Below are 27,805 nucleotides of genomic sequence, written 5' to 3'. Positions count from 1 at the left end.
AGATGGGGAGCAGAGAGGGAGCAGAGTGTGAGCATGAACCACAAGACTTGCAGGAGCAGAGTATGTTTGTGTAAGATGGTGGGGAGCTCAGTGTACTGAATGAGGAGATTGTGGAGTGAATCTCTCCACTGGAATGACTGAACTGAAACTGAGCGAGGATGGGTGTGAGGGAGCAATTTTTGAGGTAACATTTGGGGATGTAATGACGTGTCTGTTGGACATCCAAGTTATTTTTTCTCTCTTTATAAATTAAAAATACATTAATTCTGAAGGAAAAAAACTTTGAAATCAGTCAAAATAAAGAATTCTTAAATGTCAAACTTTTAATTTTACCAGGGAAACATCCCACCAGACATTCCCTTCCTGAATCCCTCCCAAAGTGCAGAACTTTCTCAGTACATCTTCTGGTTTCTTTGGCATCTTTTAATCTGAAGGAACTCTATTCTCAGTCTGTGTAATTATATAATTTCTTTCTAACAAAAGTTTACAAACAGGGTTCTCTGTTCAGAAGGCAGCTTAGAACCACAGAATTGCTACAGTGCAGAAGGAGGCCATTCAGCCCATCAAGTCCACACTGACTCTCTAAAAGAACATCTTACCCAGGCCCACCCCTGCCCCATTCACTTAACCCTATGTATTTAACCCACTAATTCCCTAACCTACACATTTTGGGACGCTAAGGAGCAATTTAGCATGGCCAATTCATCTAACCCTCACATCTTTGGACTGTGGGAGAAAACCAGACCACCCAGAGGAAACCCACGCAGACACGGGGAGAACGTGCAAACTCCACACAGACAAGGCCAGAATCGAACCAGGTCCCTGGTGCTTTGAGGTAGCAGTGCTAATCACTGTGCCACCATGCCACAAAGCAATGTGTCACTTTGTTTGAAACAACTAAACTATGCGTTGGTAGTTATGTCATTTGATTGACATCCTTGACAGTGACAAGGACGAAAAGATCAACTAGACTTGGAAATGAAACATAGGAGCAGGATGTCGTCGGTTAGCCCCTGAAGCCTGTTCCACTGCCACCTTTCAATGGGACCATGGCTGATCTGTAACCTAATGCCATATATCCACATTATTTAATACCATCTACATTTAACAATTCAGAAAGTTTGTGAAACATGCATTTGAACCATCCTTATTTTTATATGTCATTATTTGCATTTATCTGAGCTCCCACAGAGTTAGTAAATTATATCCCAGAATTCAAAAATACCTCCATGCTTATCAATTTTATGAGATGATTTTAGGATTATACGCTCAAACACCAGAAGGCAGAACAGAGGCTTGTAAAGCAACCTTTAGTCAAAAATGATATTCACCGTCAGGGAAAAAGGAATTAAGCCTCTCAGTTCTTGCTAACAAGTAGAATGAAAGCAAGGATTCAAAGCAGAATTATTCTCTTCAGTTGCTCATTTGTTCATGCATGTCTGTTCATGAATTATTAAATGATACATCAGCAAGAATCAGAATGATATTTTAAAATATTTAAGCAACTTCAGTAGCTAAAGATCCTCAGAGTATTGTGCACAGTTCTGGGCATCAGACGTTAGGAAGGCTGTAAAGGCTTTAGAGAGGGTGCAGAAAATATTTGAGAGAATGGTTCCAAGGATGAGAGGTTTTGGTTGTGTGGATAGATTGGCAAAGTCGGGATTGTTCTCTAAAGAAAAGGCTGAGGGGGAATTTAACAGAATTGTTCAAAATCACAGAGGGTCTAAACAGAGTGGATAGAGGGAGAAATGAAAGATTCTAATGTAAGCCTTGGAATTGGCCTGTTGGAGAATAAAGAACATTGAATATAGGGATAGGTGTAGCAGGCAAAACTCACATAACTCACATAACCCGTGACACATCCTCTGTCTCTGATGATTCCATAAGAACATAGGAACTAGGAGCAGGAGTCGGCCATCTGGCCTGTTGAGCCTGCTCTGCCATTCAATAAGATCATGGCTGATCTTTTCATGGATTCAGCTCCACTGACCCGCCCACTCACCATAACCCTTAATTCCTTTACTGTTCTATCCTTGCCTTAAAAACATTCAATGGGGTAGCCTCAACTGCTTCACTGGGCAGGGAATTCCACAGAATCACAACCCTTTCGGTGAAGAAGTTCCTCCACAATTCAGTCCTAAATCTGCTCCTCCTTATTTTGAGGCCATGCCCCCTAGTTCTAGTTTCACCCGTCAGTGGAAACAACCTCCCTGCTTCTATATTATCTATTCCCTTCATAATCTTATATGTTTCTATAAGATCTCCTCATTCTTCTGAATTCCAATGAATATAGCCCCAGTCTATTCAGTCTGTCCTCAGAAACTAACCCTCTCAACTCCGGAATCAACCTAGTGAATCTCCTCTGCATCCCCTCCAGTGCCAGTATATCCTTTCTCAAGTAAGGAGACCAGAACTATACACTGTACTCCAGGTGTGGCCTCACCAGCACCTTATACAGCTGCAACATAACCTCCCTGTTTTTAAACTTTAAACCTCTATCAATGAAGGACAAAATTCCATTTGCCTTCTTAATTACCTGCTGCACCTGCAAATCAACTTTTTGTGATTCATGCACAAGGATACCCAGGTCCCTCTGCACAGCAGCATGCTGCAATTTTTTATCATTTGAATAATAGTCAATTTTACTGTTATTTCTACCAAAATGGATGACCTCACATTTACCAACATTGCACTCCATCTGCCAGACCCTCGCCCACTCACTTAGATTATCTATATCCCTTTGCAGACTTTGTGTCCTCTGCGCACTTTGCTCACATTCCAGCAAAAAACACACACACACACGCACACACACACACGCAAACAAGCTGGCAGAAGCATAAAGTGGTTGCTTCGCAACTGGGGACACCTTTAAAGTAGGAAGGCTTTTGAGTTTGGTTTTTAACTGGATAGGTTGCAGTTAGAGATAAGAAGTCAGGGAGTGACCATCTCTCATCTCTGCCAGAACAAAAGGTGGACAGGACAAGGGGGCTGCAAATAGGCAGGCTTCCCAAAGAGCCAGAAAAAGCCCAGACAACCGAGGAATTGGGTATATAGAACGTTTTAGGAAGACTGAAGTTAAGGGAACAGAAATCAAGAAGCTGAACAAGGTAGTCTTCAGGAGAACTTAAGGAAAAAGCTGGTCAGGTGTTCAGAGTTGAAGGGGCAACTGCAGTAACCAGATTTAAAGTAGGAAAGCAGACTTCAAAGGTAAATCAAAAGTTTGGAGCTATTTTAATCCACTCTAGGAATCAATAGTTAAAGCAATTGTGAAGAATTTGTGCAACAGTCCAGACAAAAGGAACCCTGAAGGGAGAAGTGTAAACCCTGAAAGTGAATGGTTGATCGAAGCAGTTGAGGGAAAGCATTGTTTGCAAGAAGATTTGAAAGTAGAATAGAGACAAAATGGCTCATGGTATAAGAATTATCTGGGGAGATTTTGAGGAGAACTCCACAGAAACTCACTCAGGGCCGGAGTGGAGTGTGTTTGACCACAGTCAGCCTGTGTGTTTGAAAGGGCTGTGTGCAACTGAGACACATTATAGCCTAAGATATACCCTGTAAACCATGTTAACCTTAAAATCTGTGTATATTTGTGACGCTAATGGTGGAGTAAAGGAATGTTGCATCATAATTAAACTTTTCGTGTTTAATAATTTTTTTTCATTAAAACTAACTCGTGATCCCATGACTCTATTCCTTCATGTTTTCATTTTAAAAAAGTAAAAATTAAGGTTGTTTGACTCGGGGTTCTATTCTGGGATCTTCTTGTCCAGTTATAAAACTAACAGGGATTGAGTGAGACACACACAGGGAACAAGGGGTACAGGGGGAGGGAATGGGGAGGGACACACAGGAAGATAGGGAATTAGGAAAGATGGCAAGAGGGAGTTGGGACAGACAGCGAGAGGGACATGCAGAGACACAGGCAGCGTGAGAGAGTAGGTATTTGGGATTTTCGTTATTATAAAGCAACAGTTGCAGTTGCTGGTAAGTAAACTGATGCTTAGAAATGTTCTCATTGTGAAGTGTTTTGTGGTATTGATATCACACGCCGTATCATTAAATACATGCAGCAGTTGCAATGAATACCTTGGCACAGAAATTTCTCCCTGGCTAGCCTTTCCTGGACTACATCTCATTGTTATAACTGTTCCACGTCCATTTTCACACGACGCTGTTGACAATGTTGACCTGTGGTAATAAATGGGATAACAAAAGCTTTCAAAAGTCGTCAAAATCTTACGCAAAATGATTGAACCGGTCTTAACCCGGGTTCAGAGTTGGCACAAAGAGCACCACACGAAACAATTCACCAGCTTCACACCGATTGGAAACCTCACACTAAAAAGGTTTCTCACTCTGCAGTGAACAGCACTGTCAGCGGCTGGGACGAAGGCTCATATTTCCATCAGAGAATCACATGAATTGTTGTCAAGTGAATGGGCTGAGTTTGGAGTTTTTGATCATTGGCAGATGGAAGGTTCTCAATTTGGTTGTAATCACACTGCCCCGCCTAGTTACATAGCAAATTTTACCAAAACTCACTAAAATATAATCACTGGGATAACCCTCATGCATTATGTTTAACATAAATGCTCTTCTTTATCATAGAATCCTACAGTGCAGAAGGAGGCCATTCTGCCCATCGAGTCTGCACTGACCACAATCCCACGCACCCCATAACTCCATGCATTTACCCAATCTAGTCCCCATGACACTAAGGGGCAATTTAGCATGGCCATTCCACCTAACCCACACATCTTTGGACTGGGGAAGGAAGCTCATGCAGACACGGGGAGAACATGCAAACCCCACACAGACAGCGACCCAAACCGAGAATTGAACCCAGGTCCCTGGCACGGAGAGGCAGCAGTGCTAACCACTGTGCCACCGTGCTGCCCGTTTATGTTCCTTGCAATGAATTTGAACAGACAAACTCCTCCCAAGACCATTTCAATAAACATCCAAAAGCAGCAATGAAACAATACATGGAGTGAGCAATCTTATTATTCCTTCTCTCCACATTGGGAAGCATCGTGTTGTTACTGGCAAACAGGAGGGGACTATGTGGGAAATCAGACACTGATTGCGTTCCAGAACCCTAACCCAAACACTATCATGGAATAAACAGTTTCAATCACACACACACTCCACTTACATGTAGAAGAAATGTATGTCAGGAATGTGGTTTGTAGGAGGGGGGAATTTTTCTGGTCTTGCAGTGATATTCTGCACGGATGTTTCAACTGTTGCTCCTGGCGAAAGAAAATACATTTCGGAATAAAATATTTAAGTATGAAGAAACATCAAGTAAAACTTTCTTGTCTCACACAAAACAGGATACTTGCCACAGAGTACAACCCATGGCAAGAGCTTGCATGTGGAGTCTTTCACTGTGGGGAGGCTGTTGTGCAGTAGCTGACCAGGAAACTCTCCCTATAATCGGAAGGATTTACAAACCTACTTGGCCACATTGTGAATGCAGCTTCCATGGCTGTCGATTCCTGGGGAGGGGGACTTGAACCTGGGCTTCTAGCTCAGAGGTAGGATGCCACCCACCTGTTCCACAAGATTGAGCCACAGTAAAACCAATGGCAAGTCTATCAGCACTCAAAATACTAAAGAATAAATCAGACTGCAACTTTCAGCAACTGCAAACTCAGTTAAACATGGGATTAGGAAATGGTTGTCCAAGGTTAACCGTTTCCTGCAGAAGCTTCATTATACCCGTACGGGTGTGTGCAGCCCCTGGGGGAGAGGGACACGACATGGGGGTAGCCTGGCAATGCCCCCTGGCACAGGTTGGAACTTTTGCCAGGGACGGACCCGGTGGGAGCCTCATGTGGGGGGGGGGGGATTCATTTATCTGTGGTGGTGGGCGGGAGCAGACGTAGCAGATGGGGATGCCGATGATGGCCATTTGGGGGGGGGGGGGTTGCCGGTGAAGGGATCTGACGTTCAGAGGGAAGTGGGATGGGGTTGCCGGTACCAATGCTGGGGTGCGGGTGGGGTAGCGGGGTGAATGCTGGCTCTGATCGAGGGGTTGGGGGGGGAGGGATGTGGGGAGGTTTGGGAGGGGGGGGTTGCTTTTTACTTTGATTGGGATGCCCTTTAAAGATGGCGCCCTGATCTCAGTGTTGCCGGGCTTTGCTGGCACGTTGAGGCCCCCCCCTCCCCACAAGATGGTGGAAAACTTATCCTCTTTGTCTTTTTCTGACAAAGTGCAGTAAGATAATGCCTCCCCCTGGCCCCCACAGACATTGCCCCACCCCCACAACATTATTGACCCCCTCATCCCCCCCACCCCCCAGATCGATCTCGGGTGCCTCCCCCCTTCCCTCACCGCACTGATCACAGGCAGAGTGGCAGCGGACCCCCCCCCCCCCCCCCCCCCCCCGCCCCCCCGCCCCCCTCCCCAACCGATCTCAAGCAGAGAGCCGCCAGAGGTTCGGCGCTTACCTCCTCACTAACCGTCACTGATGGAGCGCCCAAAATCAGACTTTTGTGGATCATGCCCATTTTGCGCCAATTCTGGATGGGCGAACGCGGCAGTAAAGGGGGAAATGCCAGTAAAGTTGGGTGTGCAGCCCATTAAGTCCGTTTCGGACGCGGTCCCAATCGCGGCCATTCCCTGGCCTTGGTAAAGGGAGAGCTGGCACAGAGGTAGACGTGGATCGCGCTACTTGCCTCGCACCCGACTTTACAAAGTTTCTGCGTCCGAAAACGGACGCAACGCGATGGTAAAAATCGGTCCCAGTGTGTTCTTGGAGATCCATTTTCTTTCTTTCAGAGTGGACCCGTGACGTTGGATGCCTTTCAATATGGCACCCAGATCGGACCATCGAGCCCAACCACCACGAAGGATGGTGCAAAACCCCCAGATACATCATTAATTTCACCGGGGAAGGAACATATGGCATGGTTTCCACCACTGCAAGAAACACTTTCTGTCACCACAACGGAACTTAGCCCCAGATGGGAGAATTCTGCACCAGGTGTCAGTATTCCTTCTATCACATACCGATTACTTGCTATATTAAATTAAAATGCAGCACTTTCTAAAATTCAGTTAAAGCAACTTCCCAAAACCGGCCCCAAAATGACTCAACTGTACTGACCTAGAAAGGTATCAGCCAGACTAATGGACTGAGATGACAGTGCTGTCCGAAAACTCCTCCCATCTGAAGGAATGATAGTTGATTGACAGAGAAATGAAGCAATAGAATTGCTGAAATCACTTGACCCGTGCTGTATATCTTGCACAGTCGCATCAGATACATTGTCCGAGCAAACAGCCATTTTCTTTCCCTAAAAGGAGACAAATGAATTCAAAAAGTTCAGGGATCAACACAGAACTTTCCATTGAAAACTAATTAGTTTAAACAACATTTGAAAATTCAGGGATTGCCTCGTTCATTTGTCAGAGATGCTGGGGTACCAGCAACCTTAGACACTCTTAGTTGACTCTTGTACAAACAACGCGAGACACCAAGCATCCAAAGCGAGGCCTTTAATTAACCCCCTCCTCGTCATCAAAATGACTGGAGTGGTTCTGACATTATAGAAAAACAACTTCGCAGTTATATTACAGCAAATCAGTAACAAGCAATTTGTCACATCCTTCATTGACATACATATTTGCCAATTAAACCCTGGCTTTTCGCCTTCTCATTTGATGACTTCTGCTAATTCTTCATTTGCATAGCATATCCCCATATCTCGCCTTTGGTATTTGTTATGGAAAAATCTGGTCTTGCTCACCCTCCGGTGAAGGTCAAAAAGAAGAATGTTATGGGGCCTGAAATAGCAGACAGACTCCCTTGAAGGTCTGCAACTGCTAACATTCTGACTTGCTGTTACAGAGAAGGCATGAAATTTTTAATCTGAGCATTTTAACTTCCACACATTGAGAAATAAATACTCTGAACATGAAACAAAACGTCAAACTATAACTTCATCGATACTGTGACATTCAATTCATTTAACAACATTTCGGATGGAAATGGCCTTTAGGCTGGTTTGAGCTCTGTGTTTTCTGGAGGACAGAACTTGTATTTGCATAGCAACATTCATGACCACAAGGCATCCCAAAACACTTCACAAACAGTAGTGCATTTCGGAATTATAGATATTGTTGTAATGTAAAAAACATGGCAGCAAAATTGTACATTGCAATCTCCCCCAAACTCTGCACCTTACAGTCATAGAGTCAAAGAGTTTTACAGCACAGAAAGAGGCCCTTTGGTCCACCTTACCTGCGGTGGCTATCAAGCATCCATCTATTCTAAACCCATTTTCCAACACTTGGCCCGCACCCTTGTACGCTATGGTATTTCAAGTGCTCAACTAAATGTTTCTTCAATCTTGTAAGAGTTTCCACCTCTACCACCCTTTCAGGCAGTGACTTTCAGATTCCCACCACCCTCAGGGTGAAAAGGTTTTTCCTCAAATCCCCTCTAAACCTTCTGCCCCAGATCTTAAATCTATGCCCCCTGGTTATTCACCCCTCTACTAAGGGGAAATGTTTCTTCGTAAATACCCTATCAATGTCCCTCATAATTTTGTACGCCTCAATGAGGTCACCCCACTGTCTTCTCTGCTCTAAAAAAAAAGAGTCTAACCAGCCTTTCCCCATAGCTGAAACATTCCAGCCCAAGCAGCATCCTGGTGAATCTCCTCTGCACTCTTTCTCATGCAATCTCATCCTTCCTGTAGCGTGGTGACCAGAACTGCACACAGAACTCTAGCTGTGGCCTGACGAGTGTTTTTTACAGCTTCATCATAACCAAGGCATACAGTATAGAGCAGGGACGTTAATAAAGGCAAGTATCTAATATGCCTTTTTAACCACCTTATCTACCCATCCTGCTGCCTTCAGGGATCTGAGGACATGCACCCCAAGGCCCGTCTGGTCCTTCCTCAATCTTCCAAAAATCAAAATCAGGAAATAGTCCCATAAAATTTAAGCTGCACTTTAATAACAAAGGAGTATCAATTTGTACATAATGAAAATTTAATTTCGTTAGTGGCCGATTCCAATTCCTTTGGACAGTTCAGTATGAAACTGATGTTAATCCAGAATAGGGAAGCAGATACACTCACTGTGTTAATTAATAAGAATTCACATTGGATGCTAAAGGTTGAGTCCAAGTTATTAACGACTCATTCACATTCGTAATAAAGATATTGGAGGTGATTCTTCTAACACAATTCTAAGTGTCAAATTTGTGCAAAAGCTGGAGTAAATCACAGTTTTTTTCAGCGGAAGTTTCAAAATGAATCTCCCAAACTCTGTACACTGTGGAGTGCCGAGTGTGATTTGCGCCAAAAATTCAACGGACATTGTTGTATTCCCGCTGGAGAGGCCGGCAGCATAGTGCCGAGCGGGCCACTGCGCATGCACTGACCTGCCAGTGCTGAGATCGGCGCGTGCGCAGTAACACTCACTGCCAACCTCCCGATCGCTGCTCCCCCCTACCCCCCACACAAACACGCCAGGCCAGCCTCAATCTCCCGATCCCCGTCCCCCCTGCAATTCCTCCCCCACCGGCAGCCCCGATCGCTGGCCTCCCTCCCACTGTTACTCAGCCCGAGATGTGCGGAGACTGTGTCGCCCAGTGGGGAGCCCACAAAACGGCCTCCACTGAAGTCTCCTGGCCCATCGCGCTGCAGAAGCAGCGCAGCGCGATGGGAGAATCGCCCCCGTTGATTTTACGCATTTGGTTCTTCAAACCTGACTACACATTTCAGCAAATTTGCATCATTACAGATTAGGATTATTTGAAGCTTTCACAGAGAGAAAAAAAAACTTACCTCATTCCCACATAAGCTAATATTAAAGAAATGAAAATACTTTGTCCCTCTGGAAGTGAAGCTTGGTCCATTCATTAAGGAGGCGACAGCGCCAAGACTGTTGAATTCAAAAGCTAAAGTCCGATTCTCCAGGGTGTGTGTGAAAGAACAATCACTGAAACAGATCGAGTGATCCTGTTTAAAAAGAGGGTGCAAGCAATTAAAATTACAACACAGCCCGACAAACCATCACACTAATACTGTCAGATAAACCATCACACTAATACTGTCAGATAAACCATCACACTAATACTGTCAGATAAACCATCACACTAATACTGTCAGATAAACCATCACACTAATACTGTCGGTGGCGCAGTAAATGGAAGACTGGCATTTCTACCCCACCTTACCGGAGATTACTTCACTTAAAGGGTTGTAAAGGAAAGCTCCATCATTGAATAAATGTAAGGTTAGGATAGAGAGAGACTTTTGATCCCTCAGAGATCAAGGGATCTGGGGGTGAAAGTGGAGTTGAAGCCCAAGATCAGCCATGATCATATTGAAAGGCGGAGTAGACTCAATAGGCTGTGTGGTCGAATCCTGCTCTGATTTGTTCTTGTGACATCCCAAAACATTTTCCAGACAATTAAATATATTTTCAGCGTGAGTGTGGGACCGTTGTAAGGTAGGCAAAGCCAGCGTGTACACAGCAAGCTCCCACAAACAGTGTGGCAATGACAAGATCATCTGTTTACGGTGATGCTGATTGAGGGATGAATATTGGCCAGACACCACACAGCAGAATTCCCCTGCACTTCTTCCAAATAATACCATGAGATCTGAAAAGGTCCCGGCGAGAGGGCGAATGGGGCCTCTGATTAAGCTCTGGCCTGAAAGATGGCACTCCCTCAGTACTGACTGATCCACAGAGTGGGTCTTGAACCTACAATCTTCTGACTCATCCCATTGGGATAAACAAACCAGGGCCCAACCCCGTTTCTCCATGCATTTAGCATGGCCAATTCCCCTAACATGCACATCGTTGGAATGTGGGAGGAAACCAGAGCACCCGGAGGAAACCCGCGTAGATATGGGGAGAACGTGCAAACTCCACACAGTCACCCAAGGCCAGAAACGAACCCCATCCCTGGCGCTGTGAGGCAGCAGCGCTATCCACTGTGCCACCGTGTCGCCCCAGTGAGGCAACATGTCTATTATTTCAGAATAATTCTAACATCCCTGCAGCTTGTAGAAATTCTATTTTCAATGGCAGTGGAGTGATACAAGGTGATAACCAATGATGTCTGGTAAAGGGTTCATATTAAAAGGGAGCAGAGATGGAGTCTTGGTTCATCTGAGATGACTTACAGCAACAGAAGGAAGAGTCACTGCAGGTTTCCCGGCCTTTTGGCTAAGATCAAGTGTGGTTATGCCGATGCTGCACTTGTTGGTGGTCATTGGGTTGTATTTAAGCTTCATATGTTTCATATGAAGCAATTTTTAAAAGCGGCATCTCAGCCTTTTGGCTGAGATGCAAATGAGATTAAGCCTTGGAGGAGGAAGACCTGTGCCTCCTCCAATCCTTGGCTCATGTAGATCAGGCCTAAGACAGGGTAGAGGATTGCATGCCCTGTCTTGTCAGCCTGGATCGGAAATGTCTCAACTTGTTGAGACTCTGAATTGGACTTGATTTGATTGAATTGGAAAAGTATTTTTAAAAAACCAGGTAATGTGTAGCTATTGAGACAGCCAGATGGAGTGATTATCTCTATTCAACACAGCAGCAGGATCACAAGGCAGTAATCTAAACAATATTCTAACGCCATCAACATTAATTGCTCACTCTCCAAGACAATGTTTCAGTTAAACACATACAGACCTTATTACTTTTGCTGGCAGGTCCACAGGAAACGCAAGCGTCTACACCATAAGCATGGTGAGCAGAGAGGTAGGTGTCAGGTGGACAGTCCTTGCACTTATTTGTGGTTTTATCAATGTAGTGTCCAGGTGGACAAGGCACACAAGATGAACTTCTCTGATCAGTGCCCAGCGCACAAGGACGGCAACGTGAGGCCACGCCATTCGCCGCATTGCTTACAGTGATGGAATAGATCTTTACATTATCATTCATATACTTTCGGACCTGGAACATTAATTTGACAAATTAAAATGCACATTCATTTCTTCAGTGCTCAACTTAAAATCTGTTTGATTTGAGGAAAAGCATTGAAGAAAACAATATTAACTTACCTCTTGGGGAGAACTGGATCGTTGGAAAGCCCAGGTGTAGGTAATAGCTGCGTTCTTTGTTATGATGTGAGTATAAGACTGTCGCTCCTTGGTACCTTCCCAGGATTCCACCACACTGGTGGACTTCCTATTGATATCCTGAAAATTCAAAGTGGCATTTGACTGATTGTTATCCCATATCTCCACGTTAATAATGTGACTTAGAATCATTGAATCCTTCAGTACAGAAGGAGGCCATTTGGCCCATCGAGTCTGCACCAACCACAATCCCACCCAGGCCCCATCTCCATTACTCCATGCATTTACCCTAGCTAGTCCCCCTGATACTAAGGGACAATTTAGCATGGCCAATTCACCTAATCTGCACATCTTTGGACTGTGGCACCCGGAGGAAACCCATTTGTCATTGCTGTAATAAATTTGCCAAGATGACTAACACCCTGTAGAATAGACTCTTCTCTAAGCAATTGGGAAAACCACCCCAATTAATTAATTCATTACATACAAGTTTGTTCTTTCCCCCCCAAACATAGGGCTGAATAATGCGGGCTGGGGGACAAATGGCATGCCCCCACCCCAAGAAACAACATCAGCATGAGGCCCAGATGCCCCGTGCCAACGCACCCTCATTGGAGAGGAAGTTTGCAGCTTTTGAGATAACTCTCAGCTCGCAGTTGTGGTTGATCCCCCGACTGGCTCTGCTATCTCTATTGGCAGATACTGAAGCAGGAAATCTGGCCATTCCACTTTCGCTACCCACCGCTCCAGTGAAAGCAAAAAGCAGCAAGGTCTCGTGGAAGCTGAGGTTTTGTACCTAAACACCATTTTACAATCTTTCAGCCTCAGAAAGCAACCACTGGTTTAGATATACTCTTGTAAAATATAAAATAAGTTCCCCTTATTTCATACTTATCTGCGATATCCCCTTCACTTAATCAACTCTTTAATTACAACACTAAGAGCCAAAATAATTAAACAAAAGATTCAAGAGCAGTCAACATCTAGGAATTGTTTTAATCTAAGTTTATTTATTAGTGTCAAAAGTGGGCTTACATTAACCCTGCAATGAAGTCACTGTGAAAATCCCCTAGTCGCCACACTCCAGCACCTGTTCGGGTACACTGAAGAAGAATTTAATGTGGCCAATGCACCCTAACCAGCACGTCTTTTAGACCGTGGGAGGAAACTGGAGCACCCGGAGGAAACCCACGCAGACACAGGGAGAAAGTACAGACTCCACACAGACAGTGACCCAATCCAAGAATCAAACCTGGGTCCCCGGCACGGTGAGGCCGCAGTGCTAACCACTGCGCCACCATGCCACCCCACTAAGATGACATGTCACCCTAGACAGTACCAGTAAGAGTGTTTGGCACCGCCAAATTCATGAAAGCTAATTAAAATTAGATTTTAAGTTAGACTTTTAAACTAGCGGCCATGATCTCACAGGTGGGCAGTTTGTCATGTGGATACCGCATAAATCCATATGGAACAAAAAACAAAAATCCATGTGAATTTCTTCTGTGAATAATGCTGTTGGGTGGGGGGACACCAAAATCTGCGTGGACTTGCAGTGCCTGGTGTTTAACTCAAATGGTCATTCAAGGTGAGTTCACGATAGAGTCCCTGGAACTCAGCACAACATCAGTGAATTCCCAAACATCGGGAGGTGGATTTAGACTTGCTCAGTCTAAATTGATCCTGCAATCCAGCGGACATGGGCTCGACGTAGACAAGGGGTGATAGTAGGAGAAATATTTTTTGTGAAGATGGTCATTAGGATATTGAATAAGCCACGAGAAACAGTACGTGGAAGCAGAACTTGGGACAGCAGAAAGAAGAATATTTTGTAAAAGAGAAAGAGATCAAAGGAAAGTGGATAGCTCAAGCAGTGAGCCAGTCTCGGTCTGACAGAACAAAGGGCCTGTAGAACAGTGGGATTTTATGATTCAATGCACTTACCACCATGAAGTATAACTCACAGCCTCCAGTGCACTGAGTCTCAAAGACAAAGCTGACCCTCCCTACTTCCATACCCATAGATTGCGCCGATGAAACTGGTGGGCTAAGCACAAGAGCAGAGATTATGTTAAAAATGTTGATTTAATTTAAAGCAAGATTTCCAAACCGTTTTTGAATTATTTCAGTAAAAACAGTATGTGCCAAACCTAAAACTGGGAATGTGCAGGTTTAATATGAGATAGTCATTATCGGAACCTCCAACTGCGCTGTGAACATGGTCACCAGCTACTTCCCACCCTGCAAACAAAAACAATAAGAAATTATTTCTTAGCAACCTAATTCTCGTTCTTCACAAAATACTTGATGTTCACATCGCTTTGGCAGACTGATAGTGTGTTGATTAATATCTTCTTGTAGTTTGGTCAAATATCCTGAAAATTCATTTAAAACATCTCCTTCCTCAATCCATTTAAGCATCTTAAAATATTATAATATGTCGGGAATTCTCAGCCCAGTTTCCATCTGAACAAAACTGGCCATACTCGAGCAAGATTGGATAATCTCATTCTAGGATGTTAACGGATGTAGATAGTGGAAAAATTCGTACAGTGCGCACATTCCTCTTAGAATCACAATACATTGTTCTGGCAGAACGACTGAAGTTCCACTCTGCATGTAACCATGAGATAGCAGATTTGGAAGAGTTTAATGCTGATTTTCGATGACGAAAGGAAACGTTATATCCAATTCTCATGCACCAGCATAAATCGATGTGCAAAAACGTCATTAAAAACCTGATAACTTTAATCACAGCAGCATCCATAGACCACAGCCAATATAATCCATATTAAATGTGAACTAAATGTTATTACATCAGCTTTATAAATGGATTTAGATTCATACCATCATAGCAAAAACTCAATTTTAATATGGTCCTTTCAGTCCACAGTGCGTTACTGCACTTGACACAGTCAGACAACTTAGACATATTGCAAACAGGACTAGTTTACACCAAAACAAACAATGCCTTTTTAGAACTCTGGCAATCATTCAAGTGTTTGTCTTTGCAGTTTTCAAATGTGATTTTTTTTGTCTGCAGCATTTATAGAAACAGTGGCATTCACAGAAATCAAATGTCCACTCTTATCCTCTTTATTTCAACATGGATTTACAACCAGAGCCTCAGAAAACACAAACAAGGAAAATGCATCCTTGAAAAAGCTTACCGTTCATTCCATCACACTTAGAATTTCCAACATTGAAACATGAAGTCTTCATGTTAGCAGGTAAAGTGTTCCACCACTTATATTCAAAACCCAACATGGGTTCAGTTCCTGCTGGGCACTGTCTACATGCTATGTGAAAATTAAATGAGAGAAGTAATGTGACATACACAAAGTAATTCAGTTTCTCATTCATGCGCATATCATTATGTTCTTCGGCACTTTGTTACCAGGACTGCACTTACCACTGTGCCCAGATACATTGCTTCAAACGTCACCCTCATCCAGGTTTCATTCTCTTTGATCGACAAAACATTGTCGGGTGGCATGGTGACACAGGGTTAGCACTGCTGTCTCACAGCGCCAGGGACACAGGTTCAATTCCCGGCTTGGGTCACTGTCTGTGGGGAGTCTGCACATTCTCCTCATCTCTGCGTGGGTTTCCTCTGGGTGCTCCGGTTTCCTCCCACAGTCCAAAGATGTGCAGGTTAGGCGCATTGGCCGTGCTAAATTCTCCCTCAGTATACCCGAATAGGCGCCAGAGTGTGGAGACTAGGGGATTTTCACAGTAACTTCATTGCAATGTTAATGTAAGCCTACTTGTGATAAATAAATAAACTTTAACTTTACGTTACCCCTAATATTAGAATTGTGGGATAGGGGATTACATAGTCACAGGGACGATGGGGGTCAGGATGTTATAAATCACATTCAATTCAGTGTTTTTAAAAACTTGCTCTGGTTACAAAAACTTATGTAGCTTTTCTTTCATGGAGTAGAATGTCCTCGGAGAAAGGGAGTGGCACGGTGGCTAGCACTGCTGCCTCACAGCGCTAGGGACCCAGGTTCAATTCCGGCCTCGAGTCACTGTCTGTGTGGAGTTTGCACATTCTCCCCGGGTCTGCATGGGTTTCCTCCAGGTACTCTGGTTTCCTCCCACAGTCCAAAGATGTGTAGGTTAAGTGGATTGGCCGTGCTAAATCATCCCTCAGTGTCCCAAGATGTGGAGTTAAGGAAATGAGGCGGGGGATTGGTCTGGGTGAGATGCTGTGTTGGAGAATCAATGCAGATTCAATGGACCAAATGGCCTCTTCTGCATTGTTGAGATTCTATGAACGAAGGTGAAGATTCTGAGAGTTTCAACACTAAATGCATCCACATCACAATTTAGAGTCTTAGCTCATAGTTCACACAAAAAGAATGAGGAAAATGTCTCAAATTCTCAAAGTTAACCATGTTTCTCTCTTCACAGATGCTGCTTGACCGGCTGAGACTTGAGAATTTTCTAATTACCAAAACACGTGTTTCCTCAATCTCAAACATTCCTTCACTCCTTTACTGACTGTTCATAGAATCATAGAATCATAGAATCCCTACAGTGCAGAAGGAGGCCATTTGGCCCATCGAGTCTGCACCGACCACAATCCCACCCAGGCCCTACCCCCACATATTTACCCGCTAATCCCTCTAACTACGCATCTCAGGGACAATTTTTTTTTTAACCTGGCCAATCAACCTAACCCGCACATCTTTGGACTGTGGGAGGAAACCGGAGCACCCGGAGGAAACCCACGCAGACACGAGGAGAATGTGCAAACTCCACACAGACAGTGACCCGAGCCGAGTTCTTGGGGATTAGTTGGTTGACCACCTGCAATCCCCGGCCCCTCTCCCAAATAACCATTCCCTACATATCTAACTCAGCAGTGAGGGTTTACAAGCTATTGAATCACAGGAGGCATCACAACTGTGACCAATTCTGTTCTCACACAACTTTTTAGAGAACTGACTAAATTGCAAGCGGTAGGAATGTGGAACTTTTCCCTCTGTCATCCGATCATCGCCCAATAGTGATCAACCAATCAGCAGAATGACCTATTGGATCCTTCAGTCTGAGTGGTTAGGACTAGATCAAGCTTTGGCTATTGTAGCTATACTCATTAACCACAGCATTTCTAAAACTGCTTTAAAAGTAGATAAATAAAATGCAAGATACTTACAACTCATTCCATCTGAATAGGTACCGGAGGGGCAGGGAGCACAGTTTGAAGTATCGTTGTTATAGAAACCAGGGTTACAGGGTGGACAAGGTTTCTTCTCCCCTGATGGAGGAAGTTTGATTGCATTTTTTATATCCTCCTTGCAGAGTTTAGGTGTTATCCATTTGTACATGATTTGCGTCTGAAAAACAATTTATGAAACGTTCTGTTTTCCAAGGTTCAAAGCATTTAATACATTCCTGAAGTAACGTTACAGTGGATTCTAAGCGTGTTAACCATGTGATCCTTGTGACTGAGTAAAGTGTTACTGGAACTACACAATTTCAAAAAAATACATTGATATATTTCTTCATCCCTCCTAATTTTGTAAAAGGTTCATTTCAGGAAAATTTTAAATTGGAATTTCGAAGTAATTTAACTGATAAAGTGATGAAACAGGTGTATCACCAAACTTCTTACCTTCAGATTTTCAAACACCCAATTTATGATTCTTTAGTTTGGATTCAACCTTAACAATATTTAAAACCTGGTGTAATCTTACCAGAGAAATTCTACCTTAAAAAAAGTCTGAAAACAGGTGAGTTTCAAATCTGTTTAATTGGGTGAGTTTGGCCACGAAATCTTACCAAAAACACAGTTTTTCTTTGACAGCAGTGCGATTCACACCGGTTTGGTGATGGAGGGGGGTTGGGCAGAGCTCTCTCACCCCGCCACAGACATCGTCTCCCCACTCCCATCACAGATATCGGACTCCCACCATTCTCTCGCCTCGCCCCCCACCCCCCCCCCCCCCCCCCCCCGCCCCCGCAAACATCACTGGCAGCATGTTCTGCCCCACATCAACACGGGTCAACAGTATTGGGGTATCAGGACCCTCCCGATGAGTCCCCTGGTGGACTCCCTACACTCCCTTTACAGAGCCCACCCCTTACATAACACCCCCACTGTCATTGTGCTTTCCCTCCTCCAACTCACCAGGCATAGCCCCACCCCCCCACTCAGGCCCCACCCCCAGGCACACGTGGTGTGCAACTAGGCAGTGCCAAGATGCCATGTGGGCACTGCCAGGCTGGCACTGTCCAGCCCTACCCCAACCACCCAGGGTCCTTCAATGGCCTCCGACCCTCCTGGCGTGGCCACCATGCCTGGTCTCTGCTGGTGGTGACCATGAGTGATTCTCGCCAAATGCACTGTCATGTTAATAATGACACTAATATGCAAATCGGCAAAACAGCGCCTGTAACATCACGTGTGGTGAGAAACTGGGCGTGAACCGGTAACATGGTGCCTTTAGGTACGGAATCAAAACACACTCCAGGGTACAGGATTGGGACAATACTACCCAGGAAATCACAGTGATATATACTTACCGTCCCCTCTACTCCCAACCACATGGAAGAGATGTTTGAATCCAATATGTTCTATTTATAGAATCATAGAATTCCTATCGAATCTGCACTGACTCTCTTAAAGAGCATCCCCACCCAGGCTCTAACCCCGTAACCCCACGTATTTACCCTGCTAATCCCCCTAACCCACACACCTTTGGACACCGAGGGATAATTTTCTGAGCAGAAAATTGAATCTGGGTCCCTGGCGCTCTGAGGCAGCAGTGATAACCACTGTGCTGCCCAGACTGAATGTTAAACTGAAGGTAACAAGGTGAACAGGTGCTGGATGTTGATTGGTCAATTATACACAAGGAAGAATCTGCCAGCACTGGCTGCCCGATGTGTACACAGTAAGAAGTCTCACAACACCAGGTTAAAGTCCAACAGGTTTATTTGGTAGCACAAGCTTTCGGAGCACTGCTCCTTCATCAGGTGAGTCAAGGAGCAGCGCTCTGAAAGCTAGTGGCTCGTGCTACCAAATTATCCTGTTGGACTTTAACCTGTTGTGAGACTTCTTATTGTGTTTACCCCAGTCATCTCCACATCATGCCCGGTGTGTAGCAGGGGAACGAGCTGGGAGAATATGTCTCCCTGCACAGTGGGCAAGAAAATAAACCTGAATAAGGTAAATAAAGACAAAAAAATGCTGGAAAATCTCAGCAGGTTTGACTGCATCTGAGGAGAGAGAATAGAGCCAATGTTTCGAGTCTGGATGTCCCTTCATCAGAGATTCGGAACGTTGGCTCTATTCTCTCTCCACAGATACTGTCAGTCCTGTCGAGATTTTCCAGCATTTCCTGTTTTTGTTTCAGATTCCAGCACCTGCAGTAATTTGCTTTCATCTTACTGAATAAGACCATAAGAAATAGGAGCAGAATTAGGCCACTCGGCCCATCGAGTCTGCTCCGCATTCAATAATGGCTGATATTTTGGGCGGCACGGTAGCACAGTGGTTAGCACTGCTGCTTCACAGCTCCAGGGTCCCAGGTTCGATTCCCGGCTCGGGTCACTGTCTGTGTGGAGTTTGCACATTCTCCTCGTGTCTGCGTGGGTTTCCTCCGGGTGCTCCGGTTTCCTCCCACAGTCCAAAGATGTGCGGGTTAGGTTGATTGGCCAGGTTAAAAAAAAATTGCCCCTTAGTGTCCTGGGATGTGTAGGTTAGAGGGATTAGTGGGTAAAATATGTGGGGGTAGGGCCTGGGTGGGATTGTGGTCGGTGCAGACTCGATGGGCCGAATGGCCTCCTTCTGCACTGTAGGGTTTCTATGATTTCTATGATTTCTATGATATTTTTCTCATCCCCATTCTCCTGCCTTTTCCCCATAGTAAGAAGTCTCACAACACCAGGTTAAAGTCCAACAGGTTTAGTTCGTAGCACAAGCCACAAGCTATCAGAGCGCTGCTCCTTCATCAGCTGAGTGGGAGTTCTGTTAACAAACAGGGCATATAAAGACACAAACTCAATTTACAAAATAATGGTTGGAATGCGAGTCTTTACAGTAATCAAGTCTTAAAGGTACAGATAATATGAGTGGAGAGAGGGTTAAGCACAGGTTAAAGAGATGTGTATTGTCTCCAGACAGGACAGTTAGTGAGATTTTGCACATCCAGGCAGGTTGTGGGGGTTACAGATGGTGTGATATGATCCCAAGATCCCGATTGAGGCCGTCCTCATGTGTGCGGAACTTGGCTATCAGTCTCTGCTCAGCGACTCTGCGCTGTCGTGTGTCGTGAAGGCCGCCTTGGAGAACGCTTACCCGGAGATCAGAGGCTGAATGCCCGTGACCGCTGAAGTGCTCCCCCACAGGAAGAGAACAGTCTTGCCTGGTGATTGTCGAGCGGTGTTCATTCATCCGTTGTCGTAGCATCTGCATGGTTTCCCCAATGTACCATGCCTCGGGACATTCTTTCCTGCAGCGTAACAGGTAGACAATGTTGGCCGAGTTGCAAGAGTATGTACCGTGTACCTGGTGGATGGTGTTCTCACGTGAGATGATGGCATCCGTATCGATGATCCGGCACATCTTGCAGAGGTTGTTTTGGCAGGGTTGTGTGGTGTCGTGGTCACTGTTCTCCTGAAGGCTGGGTAGTTTGCTGCGGACAATGGTCTGTTTGAGGTTGTGCGGTTGTTTGAAGGCAAGAAGTGGGGGTGTGGGGATGGCCTTGGCGAGATGTTCGTCTTCATCGATAACATGTTGAAGGCTCTGGAGAAGATGTCGTAGCTTCTCCACTCCGGGGAAGTACTGGACAACGAAGGGTACTCTGTCCACCGTGTCCCGTGTTTGTCTTCTGAGGAAGTCGGTGCGGTTTTTCGCTGTGGCGCGTCGGAACTGTCGATCGATGAGTCGAGCGCCATATCCTGTTCTTTTGAGGGCATCTTTCAACCTCTGGAGGTGTCTGTTGCGATCCTCCTCATCCGAGCAGATCCTGTGAATACGGAGGGCTTGTCCGTAGGGGATGGCTTCTTTAACGTGTTTCGGGTGGAAGCAATGTTTAGGGCAGTGCTACCAAATAAACCTGCTGGATTTTAACCTGGTGTTGAGAGATTTCTTATTGTGTTTACCCCAGTCCAATGCCGGCATCTCCACATTATGGCTACCATTTTCCCCATAGTCCCTGATCTTCTTATTAATCAAGAACCTATCTATCTCTGTCTTAAAGACGCTCAATGACCCAGCCTCCACAGCCTTCTGCGGCAAAGAGTTCCACAGATTCACCACTCTCTGGCTGAAGAAATTCCTCCTCATCTCTGCTTTAAAGGATTGTCCCTTTAGCCTAAGGTTGTGCCTCTGGTTCTAGTTTCTCCAACTAGTGGAAACATCCTCTCCACGTCCACTCTATCCAGGCCTCGCAGTATCCTGCAAGTTTCAATAAGATCCCCCCTCATCCTTCTAAACTCCGAGTACAGACCCAGAGTCCTCAACTGTTCCTCATACGACAATGAGGTAAGTAAACCTGAATAAAGTAAAGCCTAGCACTGGATTCATTTTTCTATAATATTGGAGGCAATGGGCCAGGAAACTTGCCTTTTTCAGGAGGTAGTTCGGTAGTAATAAATTCACAGGGACACACATAGGAACCTGATAAAATTCTGAGGCACCCACAGGGCAGAGTTTGCACCACACACACGCCACACATTGCCATCAGATATTAAAGAGACTGCAGTGCATTGGGTCACTTCAAAACTAGGGACATTTTTCATGTACAAAGGATTTGTGGAGTAAGAGGAACATCGATATTAATACTTACCTCGTAACAAATGTTAACTCTTTCCGAAAAAACATAAAATCACAAGATGATCAAAAACAATTATAGTATAGTTTCCTGAAAAAACACCATTAGCTTAGTATCTAAAAGAAATGAACACACGGTGTTGGTACGAGTGATTTCTCAATGAGTCCAGGAGGGGAATATTCCCTGGAATTCTGGCAATCTTCCCTGGAATGGTTCACTAAGGGCAAGTGACTAATTTTACGTTGAAATCAAGACAGTCACTCGATATTGAGCCATGAATGGGTGGCACAGTGGTTAGCACGCGTGTTCGATTCCTGGTTTGGGTCACTGTCTGTGTGGAGTTTGCACGTTCTCCCCGTGTCTGCGTGGGTTTCCTCCGGTTTCCTCCCACAGTCCAAAGATGTGCAGGTTAGGTGGATTGGCCATGCTAAATTGTCCCCTAGTGTTCCAAACTGTGTAGATGAGTGGGATTAGCAGGACAAATACATGGGGTACGGGCCCGAGTAAAAGAGTCGGTGCAGACTCAATGGGCTGAATGGCCTCCTTCTGCATTGTAGGGATTCTATGAAATCAACAGGTTGCCACAATCACCATGAAATTAGCCCTTTCATTATAGTCTCCGCCTGGTTCATCCAATGCAGGTTGATCAGGTGATTTTCTGCTTAACATTTAATATTAATTTTCTACTCAAAAATTATTTTACCAACTCATTTTATTTACTTTTGCACCAAGTGTACTTCAGTCACTCAATTAGCCCAAAGACACAGCAAAAACCAAAGAAAAATAAACACTGCTGCTCAAGAACAGAAGTGACATCCTCTCAAAACTGAATTCACATCTCAAACGTCACAAATGGAATGTTTGCAGCTGCAATTAATTAGTCAAAACATCGTACAGAACCAGGCAAGTGAAGTTCAAGATCGACATTTAAATATCAACTGTTAAACTTTTAATGAAGCTCATGTAAGCTTGGGGGATAAATGTTAAATGGGCAAAATATTGAGCTTATATTTCTAAATTTTATCATTTTTTAAAAAGTACAAAATATAATTACCTTTCTTTCGTTGTCACATCGTGTGTGTATCTGAAAATAGTCTCTCTCTGTACACGGTGGGCGATTTTTACATTCACTGGATCCTTCATCTAGAAAGCCAGCAATGGTAACAACGAGATAAACAAAATAGAAGTTGGCAGCATCAGATCTTTTACTTATTTCAGAAATAATCAGAATGGAAATTAACTGTTAAATTATCAGTTTGGAAATTACACAATTCCAGTAATCTACTTATTTTGACTCATCAATTCATAACCCGTTCAGTAGTTTTAATTAGGTATCAGGTGAATTATATCATCCTCAATTATACGGCATATCGGCTAACACCATGTTCTGTACAAATTCCACCACCAACACCCTCTTCCCTACCCCCGAAACCCTCACTGCACGTCCACCTTTTAACTAAGAGCGACTAGATCTTGGCTGTAATTCTCTGGTCTCGTTCGCCCTGCGATCCTGCCAGTGAGAACGGAGAATTTGATGCACAGCCAAAACTCCATTGGCAGCAGCGGGACTGGAGAATCCCAGCTGCGGGTCTGGAGAATCTGCAGGTGAAGTCAGAGAATTCCAGCAGTCATCGCCACATATTCCGAAAGCAGTTGACCACATCAACTCAGTAGGAGTTGGGTAGGGATTCAAGTTCACATCCCAGAATTGCGTGGTGCTATGCATTTACGTTTCAATATGCAGTCAGACCTCAGTATCCCACAAGCTTCCAGCTTTATTGAAACTAAAATGTTGCAGTTTCATTATGGTTAAGCTTGTATGATTTACATTTGCTGTGTTTCAATTTAATCCACTCCAGTCGAATAATGAAACATCATTCCGTTTATAGGACATGTTGATCAAAATCAGTAAATGGGTCACCCCCAGATTCCATTCCAAATTGCACTAGAAACTCTTCAATCAGCCTCTTAGCTCAGAATCTTACCCTCCGCCCTGATATCACCGAATGTGGCCCTGTATCAAATTCTGTTTGTGCATACTCCTGTAAAGCACTGTGGGACATTCAGTTGGTATACAAATGCAAGTTGTTGTTGTGCCCTTGGATTGGACACCATTGCGCACTATACAGACAAAACATATCGTTGATAGAGTAGATAGGGGAGAAGGAAAGGAATGAGGAACATAGAGAACCAAGTTTTGCAATTACTGATAGGGTGAAGAGAAAGATTAACTTAATACGTGATGGAGCCACTCAAAAGTCTGATGGCAGCAGGGAAGAAGCTGTTCTTGAGTCAGCTGGCACATGATCTCAGATTTTCACATCTTTTTCCTGACGGAGGGTGGTGGAAGAGAGAATGTCCGGGGTGCGTGGGGTCCTTGATTATTCTGGCTGCATTTCTGAGGCAGCGGGAAGTGTAGACACAGTCAATGGATGGGAGGCTAGTTTCTTTGATGGTCTGGGCTTTGCTCACAACCTTTTGTAGTTCCTTGCGGTCTTGAGCAGAGCAGGAGCCCATACCAAGCTGTGATACAACCAGAAAGAATGCTTTCTATGGTGAATCTGTAAACGTTGGTGAGAGTCGTAGCTGACATGCCAAATTTCCTTCGTCTTCTGAGAAAGTAAAGGCGTTGATGGGCTTTCTTAACTATAGTGTCGGCACGGGGGGGACCAGGACAGGTTGTTGGTGATCTGGACACCGAGAAACTTGAAGCTCTCGACCCTTTCCACTCCATCAATCTTCCTGACAGTAATTTAAATCTGGCGCAGATTCAAGGGGATCACCAGACACATGGCAGCAGTGATGTCAGTCAGCTGGTAAGCAGCCAATCACACTGGAGCATTCTCACAGCAAATCAAGAAGTGGGAAGCACTGTATCCTTTAATTTTAAATTTCAGAAAATAAAATAATTTCATTGCAGTGAAAGCCAAAATATCACTGTATCAAAATTAAAAATACTGGGTTGGGTTCTCCCAAAAAAATTCTAAGTGTCGAATTCGCGTAAAAACTGGAGTAAATCCCGCTGTTTTTTCAGCGGGAGTTTCAAAATGAATCACCCACACTCTGCATTGCAAAGTGACTCAGTGTGAATCCCATTGAAAATCAGTGAGAAGGGCCTATTCCCGCTGGAGGGGCCGGCAGCGTAGCGCTGGGCGGGCCACTGTGCATGTGGTGAGAGTCGAGGTCAGCGCATGCGCAGTAACCCCGTACTGCCAGTCTCCCGATCGCTGGCCAGCCCCGCGACCGTGCATTGCTGGCATACAGACCCCCCCCCCTCCTCAATCACTGGCCCCCCCCCAGACGCGTCCGAGCCAGTCCCGCAACCCCCCAGCCCCACCCCCCCCCCCCCCCCCCCACCCCCCGGCAATCCTGATCTTCCCCTCCCCCAGTCCCAACCCCCCACTTAGCCACAACCCCGCCCACCCCGATGTCCAGCCCTGCTCGCTGGCCTCCCTCCCTCCCTCTGTCACCACCCAGTGCAAAGTGGCAGCGGGACTCCCCCACCCCCATCAATACCGATTCCCCCCCCCCCCCCCCCCCAAAGGTCCCCTCCCCCAGGCCTCCCCATTAGGCCCCGCCCCCTTGGTACTGCCCAATGCCTAGTGGACAATGCCAAGATGCCCTTTGGGCATTCCCAGGGGGCCAGACTGGCACTGCCAGGCTGTCAATGTTCAGGGGGCACCCTTCTCTTACCTCTGACCTCCTGGGAGGCCTCCATGGCCCCCCCTTCACTCCAGCGGGGTCAGGCCACCAGTCCCCACAAGTGGGGAGCTATAGTAAACCCTGCTGGAGTGAACCCGCCGGGCATGGGGGGGCGCCGGGTGGGGGGGGGGGGGGGGGGGGGGGGAGGCCAGTGGGCCTGGAGCCTTCAGTCCCAGGCCTGCTAATGAGATGGTAATTCTCATTTGAATACACTCGGCAGCTTAGCATCGATTTCTGGCAAGAAGCTGACAGCACTGGAAATCTGGCAGCCAAAGACTCGCAGCGTCCATGGCGCCCAGTGGGGAACCCGTGAAAGGGCTTCTGCTCGAGTCTCCCGCCTCGCTGCGCTGCATTGCCTTCACATTCTTCTAAAAACGTGCAATTTTTAATCGTAGTAGGGGAATATAAAATCAGTTTTACTGCGCGAGTGAGGGTGTATAACAAAAATTAAGTTAATGCGCCATTAAAAATGTGCTAACAGAGGAAATTTAGGCCAAGTAATATTTTCCCCAATCATAAAAATATCCATGTCTATCTGCAATAGCAGTTGTGGCAGCTGATGAGATGCTGTGCTGGAGCTTTCCAATGTTCAAGTATCGTAACTATCACATCGTTTAATACAGTCTGAACATGTTGGGAAGAATAAAAAATGTTGCCTGCAATTGCAGCTTATGGCCACTGGGTGGCAGCATCGACTAAACATTGTTCTTTGGTTCTCAGTAACTCAAAACTTTGACAAATGACTTGTCCAATAACCTTACAAAGACCGCTATGTAACTTTATCTTCAACTCCCCCAGCCTGCTGCTTAATCCCCGGTAGGTACTGATCCTAATCATAGATTAGGTGCATTGACCCGAACAGGCGCCGGAATGAGGCGACTAGAGGAACTTCACAGTAACTTCATTGCAGTGTTAATGCAAGCCTTACTTGTGACTAATAAATAAACTTTACTTTGCTTATTTTACTTTAGAACCATAGAATCCCCACAGTGCAGAAGAGGCCATTCGGCCCATGGAGTCTTCACCGACTCGCCAACAGGGCATCTTACCAAGGCTCCCTCCCCCCCAATCCTGTCCCTGTAACCCCACACATTTCCCATGGCCAATGCACCTAATCCGCACATCTTCAGACTGTGGGAGGAAATTGGAGCCCCTGGAGGAAACCCACGCAGACACGGGGAGAACGTGCAAACTCCACACAGACAGTCACCCGAGGCCGGAATTGGTATGGTGGTTAGCACTGCTGCCTCACAGCGCCAGGGTCCAAGACTTTTTTGGAGGAGTTCAATGCAGACCTGATGGGCCAAATGGTCTCCCTTCTGTGGGATTCTATGGTTCTAGACTTGTTACCAATTCTGTTACCAATTAAAAATCTGTCTAACTCCTCCTTAAATCTATTCACTGTTCCAGCATCCACCGCACTTTGGGGCAGCGAATTCCACAGATTCACAACCCTTTGAGAGAAGTCGTTTCTCCTCAACTCTGTTTTAAATTTGCTCACCCTTATCCTAAGACTATGACCTCTAAGTGTTAATGTAAGCCTACTTGTGACACCATTAAATAAACTTGAAAACAATTTCATCAGCTGCTTAATAGTTTCACAATTTGTCTGCGCATTGAACTCTCCTCGAATTTCAACTTCTCGCTAGAATTTAATATTGGAACTTGGGTCCACAGCTGAATGCGCATCACAGCAATGATATTAATTTTACTGCACACTTCATGTAATATGTATCTTGCAATACTCCTGTCGTTGCGAACAAAATGCATCTCAGAGCCAGGGAAAAGCAGAAGTCTTCAAGTGGCAACCAGGAAAGAATAGTTCCTTTTAAATCAATTCGTCAACCTTCAGAAATCCCAGGATTTTACAGTGGGGAATTAGTTTTTTTTTAAAATCAATTTTCATTCTGTCGTTGAAACAATGAAATGTGAAGCGACCGTACCTGAAAACTGCTTTGATTCATCACATTTCTGGCAGGACCTTGCTCCTCTTACTGAATACGTATTTCTAGGACAAGGTTTGCAGATTGTTGAGCCGGCAGTATCACTAAATGTACCAGGTTTACACGGGAAACATTCTGATGTATAAGCTACACCTGTTCAAAATAACATGAGATGTTCATCGCACAAACCTTAATTTAACACATCCTAATTAGTGTGAAGTTAACCATTAAGATTTTTACCAAGTTAGATGAAGTTTGGGTTAGTTTTGTACATCATGTCATTGATTCTTTCCTGAGGGAAGGTGC

The 27,805-nt window shown here is 45.1% G+C and overlaps 1 protein-coding gene across 1 annotated transcript in view; it reads right to left on the bottom strand.

The window, feature by feature from the left end:
• elapor2b (endosome-lysosome associated apoptosis and autophagy regulator family member 2b) overlaps positions 1 to 27,805 on the bottom strand; it is a 128,164-nt gene that overhangs the window by 19,503 nt on the left and 80,856 nt on the right. Inside the window, exons 7-18 of the mRNA XM_078235986.1 lie at positions 27,500 to 27,652; positions 22,909 to 22,997; positions 17,231 to 17,411; positions 15,234 to 15,362; positions 14,214 to 14,304; positions 14,008 to 14,110; positions 12,046 to 12,183; positions 11,675 to 11,938; positions 9,814 to 9,987; positions 7,119 to 7,308; positions 5,159 to 5,255; positions 4,090 to 4,191 (exon numbers count right to left, since the gene is read on the bottom strand). Coding sequence (XP_078092112.1) covers positions 4,090 to 4,191; positions 5,159 to 5,255; positions 7,119 to 7,308; positions 9,814 to 9,987; positions 11,675 to 11,938; positions 12,046 to 12,183; positions 14,008 to 14,110; positions 14,214 to 14,304; positions 15,234 to 15,362; positions 17,231 to 17,411; positions 22,909 to 22,997; positions 27,500 to 27,652 — 1,711 coding nt within the window. The remainder of the gene's footprint in view (positions 1 to 4,089; positions 4,192 to 5,158; positions 5,256 to 7,118; positions 7,309 to 9,813; positions 9,988 to 11,674; positions 11,939 to 12,045; positions 12,184 to 14,007; positions 14,111 to 14,213; positions 14,305 to 15,233; positions 15,363 to 17,230; positions 17,412 to 22,908; positions 22,998 to 27,499; positions 27,653 to 27,805) is intronic.

The sequence above is a fragment of the Mustelus asterias genome, chromosome 19 (assembly GCF_964213995.1).
Source record: "Mustelus asterias chromosome 19, sMusAst1.hap1.1, whole genome shotgun sequence".
In the NCBI taxonomy this organism is placed as follows: domain Eukaryota; kingdom Metazoa; phylum Chordata; class Chondrichthyes; order Carcharhiniformes; family Triakidae; genus Mustelus; species Mustelus asterias.
This window is presented reverse-complemented; position numbering and strand designations above follow the sequence as displayed.